The sequence below is a fragment of the Triticum aestivum genome, chromosome 3B (genome assembly GCF_018294505.1).
Source record: "Triticum aestivum cultivar Chinese Spring chromosome 3B, IWGSC CS RefSeq v2.1, whole genome shotgun sequence".
NCBI classification, from domain to species: domain Eukaryota; kingdom Viridiplantae; phylum Streptophyta; class Magnoliopsida; order Poales; family Poaceae; genus Triticum; species Triticum aestivum.
Genome location: NC_057801.1, coordinates 262,179,587 through 262,198,041, shown reverse-complemented (window position 1 = coordinate 262,198,041; position 18,455 = coordinate 262,179,587). Strand labels below are relative to the sequence as shown.

The 18,455-nt window shown below is 45.2% G+C and overlaps 2 protein-coding genes and 1 long non-coding RNA gene across 4 annotated transcripts; 2 read left to right on the top strand and 1 right to left on the bottom strand.

Annotated features, from left to right (window-relative positions):
• Positions 1-1,337: 1,337 nt before the first annotated feature.
• LOC123069633 (RNA-binding protein P) lies at positions 1,338-4,134 on the top strand. 2 transcript variants are annotated; one of them, XM_044492539.1, is made up of 2 exons: positions 1,338-2,898; positions 3,868-4,134. In XM_044492539.1, the coding sequence occupies exon 1, from the start codon at positions 1,471-1,473 to the stop codon at positions 2,896-2,898; it is 1,428 nt and encodes a 475-aa protein (XP_044348474.1). In that variant the 5' UTR covers positions 1,338-1,470; the 3' UTR covers positions 3,868-4,134. The 2 variants fall into 2 exon arrangements, with proteins under 2 accessions (XP_044348474.1, XP_044348473.1); XM_044492538.1 differs by having other exon boundaries at positions 1,339-2,898; positions 3,897-4,134.
• Positions 4,135-7,992: 3,858 nt separating this feature from the next.
• On the bottom strand, positions 7,993-14,126 carry LOC123069632 (uncharacterized). Its single transcript, XR_006432674.1, has 2 exons — positions 13,903-14,126; positions 7,993-8,684 (listed from the first exon to the last, which is right to left on the bottom strand). It is a non-coding gene; the product is annotated as an uncharacterized lncRNA (long non-coding RNA).
• LOC123069630 (uncharacterized) lies at positions 8,192-17,904 on the top strand. Its single transcript, XM_044492537.1, has 4 exons — positions 8,192-8,428; positions 14,879-14,972; positions 15,037-15,141; positions 17,393-17,904. Exons 1-4 carry the CDS (start codon positions 8,283-8,285, stop codon positions 17,720-17,722), a joined length of 675 nt encoding a protein of 224 aa, XP_044348472.1. The 5' UTR covers positions 8,192-8,282; the 3' UTR covers positions 17,723-17,904.
• The last annotated feature ends 551 nt before the right edge of the window (positions 17,905-18,455 follow it).

Below are 18,455 nucleotides of genomic sequence, written 5' to 3'. Positions count from 1 at the left end.
GTCATGTGGCGGCGACGATGTCTCTCAGTATGAATAATGTCTCCCATGGCTAATCTCGTTCCAATAGTGTGTTTAGCATCGCCGAAAGGCGTGTGGAGGTATGTCTCCGTCGGATAGCACACGATTCAATCGGTGCTGGTCTTCGGTGGATTTGTTTGGATCTAGTATTTGGCCGTGTGGTTACAAGTTTGATCCTTCCGATCTACGATTCTCTTTCATCGGCGATGGTTATTGATCGGGCGCGTTGGTCCTGTGGGGTTGTCAGCACGATGCTTCCCCGACTATCTACCACAACAAGGTTTGCCCGGCTCTAGTGACGGAGGGATGAAGACAACAACACATCTTCGACTCGCTTCAGTGCTTGTAGCCGTCGCTAGATGGTCCATGGACTTGGTTGTAATTGTTTTTTACTTCCAGTGTTCCTTGTACTGCTGTGACTGGTTATGACTCCCTCCGTCCCAAATTATTTGTCGTAGAAACGAATGTATCTAGACGTATTTTTAAATCTAGATCCATTTCTCTCTATCTATGCGATGAGTAATTCCGTGCGAAGGGAGTAGTTGCAAAAGAAAAACACCCTAATTGCAATAAAATAAAATAAAATAAAGAACATACTCTCTTTTTTAAAAAAGGAAGGGTCCTTGCCGTGGGCTACAGCTGGTCAAACAGGCCGTGCTAACTGGGTCGGCCCGGTAGCACGCAGGAACGGCACGGCACGGCCCGGGCTAAACGGGCCAGGCACGGCACGGCCCGGGCTAAACGGCACGGCACGAGGCACACCATGGCCCTGGAGGCTGGGCACGCGGGCTGGCACGACACGACCCGTTTATCTTTTTTTGAAATATATAAATATATATGTCCTATATAAATACCTAGTACTCTAATATGTTTAATAATTTTGTAGTGCATGCGTACATTTCTAGTGCTCTAATATGTTTTTTAATCTTTTTAATACTTCACCATATTTTTTTACATTTTTTGCCTTTTTCCCTTTTTGACGGTATTTCATAGAAAAAAATCAAACCGACACATACCGGCGTGCCTAAACGTGCCATGGGCCGGCCCACTTAACTCCCATGCCGTGCTTGGGCTGTTGCCTGCAGCACGTGGGCCGGCCCGGCCCGGCCCGGCTATTAGTCGTGCCAGGCCTGTTTATGGCGGGCCGGCCCGTTTGGCCAGCTCTGCCCTGGGCGTTCTTCTAACAATTGTAGGCCAAGGAGACAACAGGGATTGCTTAGCCTATCCATCGTCGCCCATAATAAAGGAAAGGAAAACACCCATATAAGATTCTCAAAAAATAATAATAAAAGGAAAACACCGATATAACGGTGCCGTGAACTAGCCACCCGACCGCGTGGCGGTACGAATCGTCGCCTTGTCACCCAACCATCCCATATCCGACCCCATCCCTTCCCAAACCGTCGAACCCTAGCTCGCCTTCGCCTCCAATCTCCCCACCTCGCCGTCGCCATGGGCAAGAAGCGGAAGCTCGAGCCGAAATCCACCTTGGCAGCAAACTCCCCCGCCGCTAAGGCTCCAGCTGCCGCAAAGATCGCCGAGCCGGCAGCTGCTCCCCCCCAGCCCGAAACCCTAGCCGAGTACTACCCCACTTCCTCCCAAACCGTGGCCCAGGAGAGCGGGTCCATCGCTGGGGGCGCGGCGGTGAAGCAGGAGGTGGGCGGCGAGGAGGACGAGTGGGAGGAGGTGGAAGAGGAGGAGGAAGAGGAGGTCGAGGAGGAAGAACAGCAGCAGGCCGAGGAGGGCGACAGCGACCCCGCCTCGATCCAGGCGCTACTGGAGGTGTTCCCCAAGGAGCAGCTCGTCGAGCTGCTCCGCGACGCCGCCGTCCGCCACGGCGACGTGCTCGAGTCCGTCCGCCGAGCGGCCGACGCGGATCCAGCCCAGCGGAAGATCTTCGTCCACGGCCTCGGATGGGACACCACCGTGGACATCCTCACCGAGGCTTTCCGCCCTTATGGTGAGATCGAGGATCTCAAGCTCGTCTCAGACCGTAACACGGGCAAGTGCAAGGGCTACGGGTTCATCCTCTTCAGCCGCCTTTCTGGCGCCCGCGCGGCCCTGCTGGAGCCCCAGAAGAAGATCGGCAACCGCACTACCTCCTGCCAGCTTGCTTCTTTGGGCCCTGTCCCACCTGGCGGTGCGGCCAACAATCCTATGTTGGCTACAGCTCCAGCTCCGGCTCCAGCAGCCTTGATACTACCGCCAGTTTCTGAGTACACACAGCGGAAGATTTTTGTTAGCAATGTTGGCGCAGATATCGACCCACAGAAACTGCTGCAGTTCTTTTCAAAGTATGGTGAAATTGAGGAGGGTCCTCTTGGGCTCGACAAGGCAACCGGAAAGCCCAAGGGTTTTGCTCTGTTTGTTTACAGGACCCTTGAGAGCGCCAAGAAGGCGCTCCAGGAGCCGCACAAGTCATTTGAGGGAGTTATGCTGCACTGCCAGAAGGCAATCGATGGGCCAAAACCCAACAAAGGAGGAGGATATGGTGCCACAACTACAAGTGGGAGGAAGGGCGCTGCTGGCTATGGTGCTGGTAGCCATTCTCTGCCTGGCACTGTTGGTGCTGGTTATGGGATGGCATCTCCAGCGAGCCTGGCTTCAATGCCTGGGCCTGTACCTGGTGGTCCAGGGATGAATCCTGCACTGGGCCAGGCTTTAACAGCTTTCTTGGCCACCCAAGGGGGAGGGTTGGGTCTGAATAACATCCTTGGAGTTGGTCCTAATAGTTCAGGGGTGCCAAATTCAGGGTCTTCTGGAGCTCTTGGTGGTGGCGGTGTACCTGGAATGCCTGGCAGTTATATGGGAGGCTATGGGGGTGGTGGCGGGTATGGTGGTCCACCGGGAGGTCCAGGAAGAAATTACATGGGTCATTAGGTAAGATTTGGTCGGTCGATGTGTCCTAACTGTAGAAGCTACATATAGTTCTGAACTTCTGATATCTGATTTACGTCAAGAAATTACTTTCCTTGTTTTTCTTATCTGTGAAGAAGTTAGCTTTGCATTTACAGTTTTACACTGGTATTAGTCTTGCATTTTTTATTTACTTATTCTATCTTTTTTTGTTTCTTCAAACCATTTTTTCTTAGCATAAGCTGAAATACTCTAAGCATATGATAGTTCTAAGTTCTCTAATGTGCATTCTGATGAGATCTAGGATGTGCCTGAATGCATTTGTCTAATTTGCTGCCTTACTGCGGTCCAATATGACAACCTGAACTACAAAATGAAGTTAATGCCTTCTATTAGCTTTTTGAAATTGTAGGTCATCTGTTAAGTAAGGAACCAGTACTTCCCGACAAATTGCTTCTTAGTTTTAGTGATGGTCCTTCCACATGTATTACATTTGTTGCATAAGAGCTAGCCAAGCTAACATTGATCGACGTTGAGGTTTGAGAAATAAAACTAATATGCTTAAATAGTAATAGGTTGAGGCTAGAAGTGAAGGTGTTGAATATATGGGCTCTGTTTTAGTTTAATGATGCTTGATTTATGTTTTGTTTGCCTTATTCGATCTGTGGAAATTGGCTAAAAGATTGAAGGCTATGGCCTTGCAGTATCCTTGGGTAGGTTTGAATGGGTTTCAGTTTGCAAGCAAAGAATTTTTGGCAGGCCTTATCATTTGTGTCATCTCACAAACATTGTTTCACATGCATATGCACATTATACGTAGCTTGTATGCAGGTTTCAGTGCTTACATTAAAAAATGCTGTCACTTATTTTAATTATTGCAAACCCCAAGCTATGAGTTATGCATTTATTTAGCAGTTCATTTTCTTTTTTTGCATATTCAAATTTTGTTTAAGAACTATATCACTTATCTTTATCCATATTGCTATTTGGCAGGATGCTTATAACTATTTTTTTGTGGCCAGATGATTCTACGTGTTCCTGCGCCGCACTTATAAACATGCTGTTTTAGGCTGCTTCTCGCAAGTTGCTTACTCTAGCGGTCAAAGTTTTCATAAGAACTTTGATTTCCTCAATCCTATGTTTTCAAAATTGAACAAATCTATGTACAATTATTTAAATTTTCGAAAAGTTACTATTGTCTTGTGACCCTATTGTAAAAGACTTTCTATCGATTTAAAGCACCGTGGAATTTTTACTGCATTTTATACAAGAATTTTCAGTCATTATTTTTGGCATTTGTTGAAACCCAATTTGTGTTATTAAAAAAAATGCCATTCCCTACTTTTCTTGTCATGCTGATATGTTTCTGACCAGAAATGTTGTGTGGATTTATTTCTGAACAAAAAGTTGAATATTGCTTTGTTTACAAAGTAGGCATTTGTTTATTTTGGCCAAGTTTATCATTATCGTGAGATAAAGTTGGTTAAGGAGAATCTCTGGCAGATCTAGGAAAATATCAATGTGCTGATTTTAGAAAAGAGGCTATTGCATTCTCAAATGCGTTTTTTTGTCTATCTTGTCGGGCAGTCCAATTTTAGTTGTGTTGGTCTGAGGTCATAGGCGTAAATACTAAACAGAAGACCTTTTAGCAGCGATTTAGACTTTGGCCGTTGACTAATTTTTTGCCTGTGGGCAAGCTAGTAGTTGGAAAGGGCGAAGTAGGGGGAGGGATGTCCTCATCGAAGAGGTAGGGCTGTTGGAAGGGTGGGAGGGGCTGGCTTGATTGAACCCTCACAGGAAGACAAGTGCTCATATCTTTGATGTGGAGGAGGACTGCAGCAAAAGGAAGAGGAGGGAAGAAAAGATACAGTTCAAGATGAGGTGAATGGCTACTAAGTTGCTTTACAACCTGATTAGCACACTCTTATGTTCTTCATTTGTTTTTGCGTGTGATGTTTTTCTTTTGGTTTAGTAGTAGAATAGAACTAGGAGCAGACTGTAGCACACTCTTATGTGCGCGTTACCAGTATGTTTAATTGGAAAACTAGAATAGAACTAGGAGCGGTAATTGAACCAGTTTAAACATTGTGGTGGATTAATGAATAGAATAGGTGCATGATAATTAGAAGTAACATGGGTACATGTTCTATTATCTGGCACTTATCCTAGTGCTCCTCACAAATATGCAAATTTCGTTTGATGTTCTATTTTGAGTATTCTTACCTATAAGAGCACATAGCAATTTTTCTGATATAAAGTATCCCTGATGTAATAGATCATAATTTACTAAGCTGCGTGTTATCAGTTATCTGGCCTAAAGTCTTTATCCAACAAGTTTTTGTAAGCTGTGACACGTCATTATCTTTCGATCACACGACATATGTATATATCATTTGTTGTCAATTCTATCAGGGTTTGCAACTTAACATTGTATTCGGGAACGCCTTGTTGGTTCTGGGGCTGGCCAACCAGCCCACAACAGGTTCGATCCTGGGATCGACCTGTTTCACGTGGAGTATGATTGTATGAAGCCCCTCACGTGTATGCCACTCGTGATTGCGATGTGAGTTCGTTTGTAAGTTCAGATGCTACATCTGTATGCAGGCCAAGAAAAAAGAAAAATCAAATCAACGTAGTCGTTCAGTCTTATCCTATACCGGAGGGGATATGATAAAATTTCCTCATGTAGATCAACGTAGTGTAGTCGCTCAGAGATGGATGGTGCTAACGAGTAATATAAAGAATTTATAAACTCTGATATGGCTGCGAATTACTCCCTCAAATACATGTCTCTGTCTTTGAAGAGATTCCACTATGAACTATATAAGTAGCAATGAATCTATCTAAACTCTAAAATGCATATATATTCATACGTACGTGATCCATAGTGAAATCTGTACAAAAACTTACATTTTGGAACGGAGAGAATAGTAAATTATTACTCAGTACTATCTAGAGATGGGGCCGTCAAAGCATAATTTCAAATAAATAGTAATAAACGACCAGCAAATATTTATACAATCTATAGTATCAAAATATAAGATGTTTTTATTGTTCATGAACTGCAAAATGCCTTATACTCCCTCCGTAAACAAATATAATAAGAGCGTTTAGATCACTATAGAGGAAGTATTTTGATACAGAGTACAAATAAAAATAATGAAATAATACTCAAAATTTTGAAAGCTTGTCCGGAGCTATAATGTTGGCATCGGCTGGACAATGAGAGCAGTCGTTTATGATAAAAATTCTTATCCTGCTTTTAGGCCCTGTTTGGAACAAAGAAATTTTACAGGAATTTCATAGGAATGGAATTCCCATAGGAATCCTTCCTTCACATTTTGGATGATTTTAAATATTTGCTCAAACCTTAAGCTTTCACTTTCTTTGTGAAGTTCCATCTAACATGTGTATCTCTCTTCTTCCCCCTCTCTCTCCTAAAGGAACAATTTCTGCAAATGTGTACTCCCTGTGCCCCCTCCCCCACTTTCCAGTGGATCGATCTTTGTTAGCCATTTCATGTACTTCCCTAATTCATATTTTGAGGCTCAACTTTTTTATCTGTTAAAAGGCCAAGTTTCTTTTGAGCGAACACGTTGTATGCCTGTGCATGAATCTCAAACCAAGATACGTGGCAATCTTTATTCGCTCATATGCACCCATCTGAGCGAACTACAGCTGACGACGCTAAACGATTCACTCAGGACGACAATTTGAGCGAAGACATCTTGGTGCCAAATTCTGTTTCCACAGTATGACAATTTTCACCGGTTCCCTCGGATGTAGCACGACAATTTTTCTTTTGCCAGCATGACGAATCTGAACCAAGTTAACATTTTCCTTTTTAAGTCGGCAATTCTTCAAGAAGCATCATGACAAGTCCCAAAAACGCAGACAATTACTATGCCATGGTATGACAAATTCTTGACAATCTTTCTGCCGGTATGGTATTTTTTTTCTTTATAACATGACAAATATATCTATTTTGTCATGGCAATTCTCGAGCGTTCGCGCTTGGGTGGCCTCGTTAAGGGAACGTCAGCGCATTCTTAGGATCCATATATTAAGTAGCACATACACTTTAAAAAACACCATTACAAAAAAGTACATAAGTTTTTGGGGGTGTCGAAGTCTTATTTCTCATGCATCCATCAACGATGCGTTGTGAGCAAAGCGCGTTGCCACTTTTGGGCTTCCATTTTGGCGAAACAAATTTGTCGAAATCCATGAGCTTGTAGAACCAACTGCTAGGAACTCATTGATGTAGACCTCATCGTCGAAAGCGACCCACTTAGCAGATTCCGTCCTGGAGAAGAAAACGTCGGAGATGGCCTGTACAACATCCTAAGTCCGGCCATATGGGGTAGGGGAACACAAATCTCGCACGTTCCCCGACAAGCCTGAGACTGGCCAAACATCATCAATCGAAACTTGAACCTGAATACAGGACGTATAGCCACGGATAGCGCGACCGAGACAAACCTACATGAGAGAAATAACCAGATTTAGGGACACATAATCTTCCACACCCCTCTCAACGAGGCGAAGAAGCACCGTCAAAATGAGGACGGGGCAGGGGACTTTATTCCATGACGACGACGACGCCATCGTCTTGCCACCACTAATCGGAGACATACCCCTTCCTTTACTCCTAACTCCGCCTCTACTAGACCGAAGCCGTGGGGTCTCCACCCTCTCCCATCGTCGGAGCGACAAACAGAGGGGTAGGGGGGCCTTGGTTTCGACGGGGAGCTACGTTAGATAGGCCGCCGTATCTAGTGGCTGGAGGAGGATGAGGAAAAGAAAGCTTTGGAATACATAGCGCATATATCTGCTTTTATTTTGAGGTTTATTTTGAGCATTAACAAAATCATGCTATATGAGATGCATGCCACAAATGTATGTTGACGTCGTATTTCAAAGGAGTTTCTAGTAATATAATTTTGTATGGTAATTTTGATCTTGTTGACGATCAAAGTAAATTTTAAAATGTGAATCAAGTTTTATATATCCAGATGGAGCGAATACTCTGTTTATAAGATATTTTGATCCCGCTGTTTTGCATCTTATTTCATAATAAGTTGGCTTTGTGTATTCACAAATGGAAATCTCAGGAGATAAACAATTTTTTTGTCAGCCTGCCCACTTTTGAGTCCTGGCTGGTGTCTTTTTATTTATAATATTTACTTCCTCCTCTCATAATATAAGAGCGTTGGAGTAGAAAACATTCATTTTCGTATAAAACATAAAAATAAAAAAAATAAAAACCAGCGTGATTTGATAAGTGGTAGGGGGAAATAAAGTAAAGAGTGGAGAGAAGAAAACTTCACTTGAATCAGGAAAGAAGTTCCATAAAAAAAATCAGGAAAGTAGCGCAAAAGACCGGAGGCAAAAGAAACGGCGACCAGATGGCGGAAGTGAAATCGACCGCCGGGGACGTCATGGACGCGGCGGCCAGCAGCGCCGGGCAGAGCGCTGCCAGGGTGGCCGATCTGCTCCGTGGGTTCCTCGCGGTGCAGCAGCGCCGCGCCGAGGCTTACTCCAAGCTCCGAAGGTACCGCTGCTGCCCTGCCCGCACCCTCCCTCGCCCCCCTTAACCCTAGCCTGCACTCGAGCACCCCGAAGCAGGAGCGCGGGCCTGGCCGGGGTAGCGGTCCATGGCATAGAGAGCGTCTTCCTCGGCGCTGGGGTGGTTGGGGACGGATCAAACCTGGCGTCGAGGGGAAACACACACACGAATGCAAGGGTTATTGTGGGCAAGTTATATGTTAGATTTACGCGAGAATTTTCTTGCTACGTTCCCGTAGCACCTCCCTGCGTCACGCCGGGATGTGGATCTCGAACCAAGGAAAATATCTCAGAGAGAGAGGACTTGGAGAAGGGGAAGGAGCAGGGAGGAAAGCTTGAATAAGAAACAATAGTTGTGATTACAATTCCATGCCTCACACACACGCCACCTGCAGGCTTATATGCCTATTCCCACACACGCCACACGGGCTGGGCCACAAGGGTCCAGTAACACACAGATGGGCCTGGCCCAGGTCGTTGCACTCCCCTCCTCTTAAGGAACAGCTCGTCCTCGACTGTTCATCATCATGCCGTTGTCGTTGCAGTCACAGCTGAAGACCATTCCCAAGTCGCCATTGCAATTGGAAGTCCACTCCATGCAATCTTCCATTGCGTGCGTGTGTGTCCACCCACACGAACCAGTCTTGTTTGAAGAAGTTGAGCCGGTTTGGACAGTTTATCCCCCAACAGAAATAGTGAATCCACAGTGTCTGAAGTAGGAGTTGGCGGGTCTGCCGGTTTGAGCAGAGAAACATGCACCACAGGGTGAATCTTGCTAGTCTCTGGCAGGGCCAAACGATATGCAACCTCGCCGATACGTTCAGTGATCTGGTACGGACCAAAATACTTGAAACCCAACTTGTGGTTGGATCGTTTGACAACCGTTTGTTGCACGTAAGGCTGCAGCTTCAGAAATGCCCAGTCACCATCCTGTGTTGAGCTCGCAACAGGTGTTCTCGGATCAATCCTTGCATCTGGTTCCTTTCAGCCAACCATCCAGACAGATCCGAGGACAGAGTACTCTGAAGATTGGCAATGCCCAAGTGTCGAGGTTGATACCCATACAGTACTTGAAATGGGGTTGTTCCAAGTGCAGAATGGTAGTTTGTGTTGTACCAGTACTCAGCCTGAGATAACCAATAGGCCCACTTTTTGGGGGTTGAGTGTACCAAGCATCTGAGAAAGGTTTCTAAGCTTTGATTCAGTTTCTTCGTTTGACCATCAGTCTGGGGATGATTAGCAGTACTCATATTCATCTTGGTGTCAGTGAGTTTGCACAATTCTTGCCAAATGTTGCTGGTAAATATAGGATCTTTGTCAGTAATCAGTACCTGGGGAAGACCATGAAGTTTATAGATGTTATCCACATATATTTGTGCCACTTGTAGAGCAGTAAAGGGATGACACAAGGGAATGAAGTGCCCATATTTGCTGAACTTGTCAATGACCACCAGGATTGTGTCAAAGTTTTTGCTCTTGGGGAGACCTCCAATAAAATCCATGCTGACCATATTCCAGGCTTCTTTAGGAATGGGCAATGGACTTAATAATCCTGGTTTCTTAATATGCTCAGACTTTGCTTGTTTGCACACCACACATGCTTGTACATAGATTTGGACGTCCTGTTTCATTGCTGGCCAGGCAAACAGTCCCTTGATGCGTTGATACGTGCCCTGGAATCCAGAATGACCTCCAACTCCATTGTCATGCAAAGAAAGCATAATAGCCTGGTGAGCTTCTTTGTTGTGGCCCAACCAAATCCTGTCTTTGTATCGAATCACTCCTTGATGTAGAGTGTAACCTTTGTCATTAGAACCAGTCAGGGCCAGTTCTTGCAGTAATTCCCTATCTGCCTCATACTGCTGGTATCCTTCTGTCACAACAGCTAACCATTTGGGTGTGCAAAAGGAGATAGCAGACAACTCCATTGGGGCAGGAGATCTGGACAAGGCATCTGCAGCTGCATTATCCATGCCTTTCCTGTAGATGATGTTGTATTGCAGACCTAGCAGTTTAAGAAATGCTTTCTGTTGCATGGTACCACTGAGTTTTTGTTCTTGGAGATGTGTCAAACTTTGATGATCTGTGGAAATGGTGAAAGGAGCATGCTGCAGATAAAATTTCCATTTTTCCACAGCAAGGAGCACAGCCAAGCACTCTTTTTCATATGTGGACAGGGCTTGGGCCTTGGGTCCCAGGGCTTTGCTAAGGTAAGCAAGTGGATGACCTTCTTGCACCAGAACAACCCCAATGCCTTGATTACTAGCATCAGTTTCAATTGTAAAATGCTTCTTGAAATCTGGGAGTGCCAAAACTGGTGCTTGAGCCAATGCTGTCTTAAGATGTTGGAAAGCAGCTTCATTGGTTGGTGTCCAAGAAAACACAGTATCTTTCTTCAGTAAATCAGATAAGCTCCTACTGATAATTCCATAATTTCTGATGAATTTTCTGTAGTACCCTGTGAGACCCAGAAATCCTCTGATATCTCTAACACAGGTAGGCCTGGGCCATTGCTGCACAGCTTTGATTTTAGTGGGATCAGTTTGCACTCCTTTGCCACTAATAATATGTCCCAAGTATTCCAGCTCTGTTTGAGCAAAAGAACATTTGCTAAGTTTCAGAAAGAGCTGGTTTTCTTGAAGTATAGTGAAAACTTGATTGAGGTGCTCCAAATGTGTTTTCAAATCTGGACTGTAGACTAAGATGTCATCCATGAAGATAAGCACACAGTGTCTCAGCAAATGGGCAAACAGGGCATTCATAGCCGCTTGGAAAGTTGCAGGAGCATTGATTAAACCAAAGGGCATGACCTTAAACTCATATAGGCCATGATGAGTTTTAAAAGCTGTTTTATGTTCCTCTCCTTCAACCACTCGTATTTGATGATATCCTGATCGAAGATCCAGCTTAGTGAAAAATGTAGCCCCAGCCAACTCATCAAGTAACTCATCCACTACTAGCATTGGATATTTATGGGGCACTGTGACAGAGTTTAACATTCTGTAATCCACACAAAAACGCCAAGTTCCATCTTTCTTTCTGACCAGCAACACTGGTGAAGCAAAAGGACTAGTGCTTTCCTGGATGACTCCTTGCTGTAACATCTGAGTTACTTGTTCTTCAATTTCAGTCTTCTGCATTGGATTGTATCTGTATGGTTTGACATTGATAGGTTTAGCTCCAGGTAGAAGAGGGATTTGGTGATCAAATGACCTGTGAGGAGGGAGTTTGTCAGGTTCTGTGAAGACTTGTTTGTTTGTGCTTGGCCAAAATTTCTTGCACTGCAGGAGGGATGACTTGATCAGTATCAGGGGCTTCCACAATATGATTTAGTTGAATCACTTGGTCCACTGCACCAGTGTTAAGTAACCCTTGCAAATGCTTGCCAGTTATGCCTGTGCAGGAAATGACTTTCTCTCTTATTCTTCTGAGAGTGATCCTGACTCCTTGATATTTGAATCTCATGACCTTCTTTCTCCAGTCCACCCACATAGGGCTCATAGTTTCTAGCCACTGCATGCCCAAAATGATGTCATAAGTGCCCAGGGGTAGCACTTTCAGAGATGTGTTGAAGGTGTTTCCTTGACAAAACCATTGCAAGTTAGGAACCTGTTTGTTACAATGTAACAGTCCTCCATTAGCCACAGTTACTTTAGCCGCTGGTATATCTTCCACTGGGCACTGTAGGTGCTTCACTAACTCTGCACTGATGAAATTTGTGGAACTACCTGAGTCAACTAAGATCAGCAACTGTCTCTTACCAACCATGCCCTGTAATCGGATACTATCCTTTGAAGCAGTGCCCTGGGCTGCATGGACTGACAGTTTCATGAATGCTTCTTCTGCTGTTCCTTTATCGACCGCAGGCTGTTCAGCTGGCTGCTCGGTTTCAGATTGACTGTCCGAAATTTCAGACATCTGTAGAGCCTCAATCAGTTCTTCCAGAACATGAAGTTGGACTGTTGTGGGACACTTGTGTCCTGGACCATATTTCTCGCCGCACTTGAAACATTCTCCACGCGCTCGGCGTTGTGCCCTGAGGTTATCCACTCGATCTGGAGCTCTTTGATGTGTCTCAGGGGGTTTATCTTGTGCTGGTGCTGTTCCCATAATGCCCTGATGCACATAATTTTTGGCGTTGGCTCTGTTTTCCCATCTTTTGCTATATTTGGAAGTATCTTCAGCCAACAATGCCTCTTGTGTCTGTGCCAAGGAGTAAGCTAGATCCACTGAGTTAGGTTGTTGCAGCTTGATCGGCGCACGAATAGCAGGTTTCAGGCCCTCAATGAACCTGTTGATGAAAAAGGTTTCATCGTAGGAGTGGTTATACACAAGCATCTTGTGCATGTGCTCTTCAAACACATGAGCATAATCATCGACAGACTCAGTTTGCTTGAGAGAGAAGAACACATCAATTGCTCGAGAATACTTGTTTCTGTTGAATTTCGCGAACACGGCCACACACAGAGCGGCCCAGCTATCAATAGTGTGCATTGCCTCATACATCTGCAACCAGAGGGCTGCATTTCCTGCAAAGTGCATAGTAGCGAAATCGACCCATAATTCTGATTGAACATTGTACATCCGAAGGTATTTTTCACACTGTTTTTTCCACCACTTGGGGTTATCTCCCTCAAATCTGGGGAAATCAGAGCGAGGAATGCTTGCGGAGAATTTCCCATGGGCAGAGTGAAACTGCGACTGCGGTGATCGTTCATAATCCTCATTGTCATCAGATAACTCGTCAGAGAAAGGAGCGTGCGATTTGGACTGCTCACCGCGATTCTTCTGCTGGAATGACACGCGCAGACCTCGAGTGTCCTGTCCTGAATGGTGCTGATCAGAACCCTGTCGCTCTGTTTGTGGCGGCTCTGTCCGCAGGCCTTGAGTTGTTGTCGTGTCTGTCGGCTGCTCCAAATTGTCGACGCGGCGTACGATCCCGTCCAGCGACTTCCGCATCTCAGCCACAGCCGCGTCGAGGGAATTGTGCGCGACGAGCACCCGCCCCAGCGTCGACTCGGTGCGGGCCAGCGAGCTCGTGGTCGTCGTGGCCAGCGCATCGAAAGCCTTGGCCGAGGAGGAAACGTACTTGTTGAGGGACTCCTGCAGCCCATCCAGACGTCCCGCCGTCTTCGCGCCCGCCTCCGACACCGCCTTGCTCTGCACGATCGTCGCCTGGACGAGCTGTTGCAGCTCGGCGATGGTGAGCTCCGCGGCGGCCATGCGCGACGAGAGATTGGGCTTGGTCGAACGCGCCGTCGGAAAGGTCCTGGATCTACTCAACCCAGCGCAGGTACACCGGAGGTGTTTTGCGCGAGATCACCCGAGGGGATCTGCACCTTTTGCCAGGAATTACAAGCGGATCGAAGGATTGATCGTGAGCTCTGGAGGAAAAATTTCAGATCAGAGGAAGCGGATCGATACACAGCTCTGAGTACCAAATGCTACGTTCCGTAGCACCTCCCTGCGTCACGCCGGGATGTGGATCTCGAACCAAGGAAAATATCTGAGAGAGAAGACTTGGAGAAGGGGAAGGAAGCAGGGAGGAAAGCTTGAATTCAGAACAATAATTGTGATTACAATCCGATGCCTCACACACACGCCACCTGCAGGCTTATATGCCTATTCCCACACACGCCACACGGGCTGGGCCACAAGGGTCCAGTAACACACAGATGGGCCTGGCCCAGGTCGTTGCATTTCTCCATCAATCAAGAAAGAAAATAAGCGAATATAGTTTAGGTGTTGGAAGAGTTTTATGCAATTCTTTATTTTCTTTTCAAGATCACATCTGATGCTCTCTTGAACAGTTAAATGACTCTGCCACCAGTGTTGTATAGTTGTATTTATGCGTTCTGCACTGTTCCCATCGTCTACGGCCCATCCTACAAGTGGGAGTGGGAGGGACAGTTGGAAAATGTTGTGTGATGTAAATCCGAGAAACTTTCTGTAGCTATTTTTTTTACTGGTTTTGCAATAACCATGCCCATCACTCTGTTTGCAGTAGGCTCTCTTCTGTTGGAAATCTAGATTAGGCCTCATTTTTGTGATCATACAGTAATGCTACAAAAGAAAATATCTCTCTATTTGGACTTAAGCAAGAAAACGAAAAGATAATCTCCATATGTCCTGATAGTAGTATCTTAACATCAATAGTGGAGTTCTGTCTGCCAATGCACACTGCTGACGACTATTCTATAAACCATTGTTGGCGTATGCTGGGCAATTAGAAATTCTAATTGTTTTGCAAGATGCTGGTGTATAACCGTGTATGGTTTAGAACTGTGGTTGTTGCTCTGGCTGTAAAATACACCTGTGCTAGCTGTGCATGCTTAGCTTAGCTTTGGATAGTGCGTTGTAAATATTATATCTGAAGATTATTGCATGAAAACTACCTTCCTATTTAATGATCACTCAAACTATGAAAGTTTTGCAGCGGGTTTTCTGAATATATTGCTAATGGAGGTGAATGTGCTTATCAACAACTATGTGGGAATGTTACAGCCGAATTTAATGATTGCTCAACACAGGTTAAATGCTTTACTCATACATTTTTATCATAAAAGGTGAGATATCTAATATTGCTCACTACAGATTCTTGAAATGGTGTCCCTCCTCTCAAAGCCTAATTTTTGTCGTGGAGATCTTGCCAACTTATTGAAGGATGTGCAAGCATGTGAGAGAGATAAATTGCAGCTGGTATGCTTTCAATAACTCCTGTATTGCTGTATGGACTCCAATATAATTCGATGTTTATAAAAAGCTGTATAAAAACACCAGTATACCAAATTTATGTTTTATGTGATTATGGTGACATTATTTTGTTCTGACCTGACGAAGTTTATTATGGAGATGCAACTGGACAGATGAGAAATTAAAGTTGTCTCTTCTGTGCTGTCATTCTAATCGTTTTACTACATGTCAAGTTTACCGTTTCAACAACAACAACAAAGCCTTAGAGTCCAAAACAAGTTGGGTAGGCTAGAGTTGAAACCCATAAGATCTCGAAACCCAGTCATGGTTCTGGCATGTGGATAGCTAATTCCACGCACCCGTCCATGGCTAGTTCTTTGGTGATATTCCAGTCCTTCAGATCTCTCTTTACGGACTCCTCCCATGTCAACTTTGGTCTACCCCGACCTCTCTTGACATTATCAGCACGTTTTGACCGTCCGCTATGCTCTGGCGCTTTTGGAGGCCTGCGTTGTATATGCCCGAACCATCTTAGATAATGTTGGACAAGCTTCTCTTCAATTGGTGTTACCCCAACTCTATCATGTATTACCTCTGTCCCAAATTAGTCGTCTTAGATTTGTCTAGATATGGATGTATCCAACACTAAGATGTGTCTAGATACATCCGCATCTAGACAAATCTAAGTCAACTAATTCGGGATGGAGGGAGTATATCATTATTCCGGACCCGATCCTTTCTTGTGTGACCACATATCCATCTCGACATGCGCATCTTTGCTACACCTAATTGTTGGAAATGTCGTCTTTTAGTTGGCCACCATTCAGCGCCATACAATATTGTAAGTTGAATCCATAGAACCCACCTTTTACCTTTAGGCCCTGTTCGGAAGTTCTCCATCTCTGCGCTTCACCAGCTCCGCGCGTGGAGCGATGCCGAACGGCCCATCTCCACGAAGCCAACTTCAGGAAGCCCAACCTTCCTGCAGTGCAATTCCGTGGAGCAGCGAAAGCGTAACTCCTCCAAACTACGAAGGAGGAGTTGAATGAATTTACACGAGAATGCCATCCTGAAGTGAGTTGCGTTACGTTTCGATTAGAAAAAAACACTCCCGAGCGAACTAGCAACCTCACGACCCCAGTGTCAGACTAGCCCTTGCCTCTCCTCGCTGGCCCATGCTGCCGAACGCTTGGCCGCTCCCATGCGAAGCTGGCTTGGGCTGGCTACCAGAGAAGCTGGCCTCTTTGGGAAGCTAGAGAACTTCCGAACGGGGCCTTAGTGGCACTCTCTTGTCACAGTCTCACAGAAGAAGCCAGAAGCTTGGCGCCACTTCAGCCAGCCATCTTTGATTCGAGGGCTTACATCTTCATCGATACCACCATCCTTCTACAAATTTGATCCCAAATATCTAAAGGTGTCCTTCTGAGGTACCACCTGCTCATCAAGGTTCACCTCCTCGTGCCTGTAGTACTGAAACTGTACCTCATGTACCTTTCAATTCTAAAGTCTGTCTCCACAAAACTTTCTATTAACCCCTGTCCGGCTATCGTTGGCTGGCACCACATCGTCCGCAAAGAGCATACACCATGCGATATCTCCTTGTATATCCCTTGTGAGCTTATCCATCATCACCAACGCAAAAAGATAAGGGAGCTGACCCTTGGAGCAGTCCTATTTTAATCAGAAAGGCATCGGTGTCGCCATCACTCGTTCGAACACTTGTCACAACATTATTGTACATGTCCTTGATGAGGATAATGTACTTTGTTGGGTCTTTGTGTTTCTCCAAGGCCCACCATATGGCATTCCGCAGTATATTATCCAAGTCAACGAACACCATATGCAGGTCCTTCTTTTACCTTTTTGATTAGGGAAAATTGAATTAGCACCTCAAACCGAAAAGACTTGTCAATTTTCATTTGCAATCATTGTTTGAACCGCAACATCCATCTATGCATCCATTCAGTTGTCTCACAGGGATAAGTTGGTTTGCGCATGATAGTATCTGCTCTAATAGCATAATAACCATTCCGATCTCGTACTGCGGTAGTACTTCGCCTACTTTACTGATGTTAGTGCTTTAACACATTCTTCTCCATCGGCATTACCTGGATTTAAATTTATACTATGTTTTGCGACAAATGCAACCTCTGTTGTTATCATCATCTTGTATACTGTTTTTGCTGCACTTTTTTAGTCAAAATTTCCCCCAGTCACTTGTCAGCTTGTTCATTATATTTCTGGTTGGTTGGATCAGACAGCTAGGATTCAGGTGTTGAAGAAGGCTGGCCGTCCTTCGGAACGCCTGGTAAACCATGAGCACTGCAGGTCAAGCAGCACATCCCAGCATGTGTGTGCGAACCTCAAGGAGATAACTGAGGCTTCAGGCACTGAGGACGCAGAGGCGGATGCAGAGTACGACGCCGCTCTGAAGGAGGCAATACAGGGCATTCAAGAGGCAGTGACTAGCATAAACGAGCATATGGAGGAAGTGCGGTACGAGATCGACGCCCTCGAGGCTGACACGGTTGATAGCAGGCTGAGTGAAGTCGAGGAAGCGTTCCCGGATGCTCTGTTGATAGAGTAGAAGAGTGATAGGTGCTGAAGTCTTAGGCCAGGGAAGGGTTTCTATTTGGAGAGTTAGAGCTGTTTTCATATTGTTTATTTTCGTGACAAGTGAGATTGGATAGCTTGTTTCTACTAACAACAAACAATATTTAGCGTGCTAGCTATTTGAAAGAGGTGATATGAAGATTTTATTTTAGCTGATGTGCGGTGTTGTTATTTCAAATTTTGTCCGGAGCCCTTGCGTGCGCGCTTGACTAGAGTCCTGTAATCCGGATCTGAACGAGGTCCAACGATGTCTCTTGCTCAACCGAACTGCCCTCTCCTAGACTCCTACCCACTCCACTGCGGCCCGAGCCCGGCTGCCAGCATGCAGCCTCCTCCAGCTTCCTGTGCCATTCTTCGGCACCAATAACCAATGGATCATCGTCTCTTTAGAAAATACATGTACTCCCGAGCTCAAGTGCTCTCTAATAAACAGTAAAATCGAAAAACAGTAAAAAAATTCAAAAATAATCTGAATTTTTTGGTGCAAACTTTGACATATGTTTTCCGTGCTTACAAAAATTTATCATAAGATGGCATTTCTGGAAGTCGTGGTAAAAAGAGAAACTCGATGCTCCCAATATGCTATTTCCGAAAGCATTTTAGAGTGTTGTGTTTTTTTTTGCCAAGAATTCCACGAATGTGATTTCGGGATAAAAAATTGCAAGCACTGAGAACATTTGTCTAAGTTTGCACCCCCCAAAAAAATC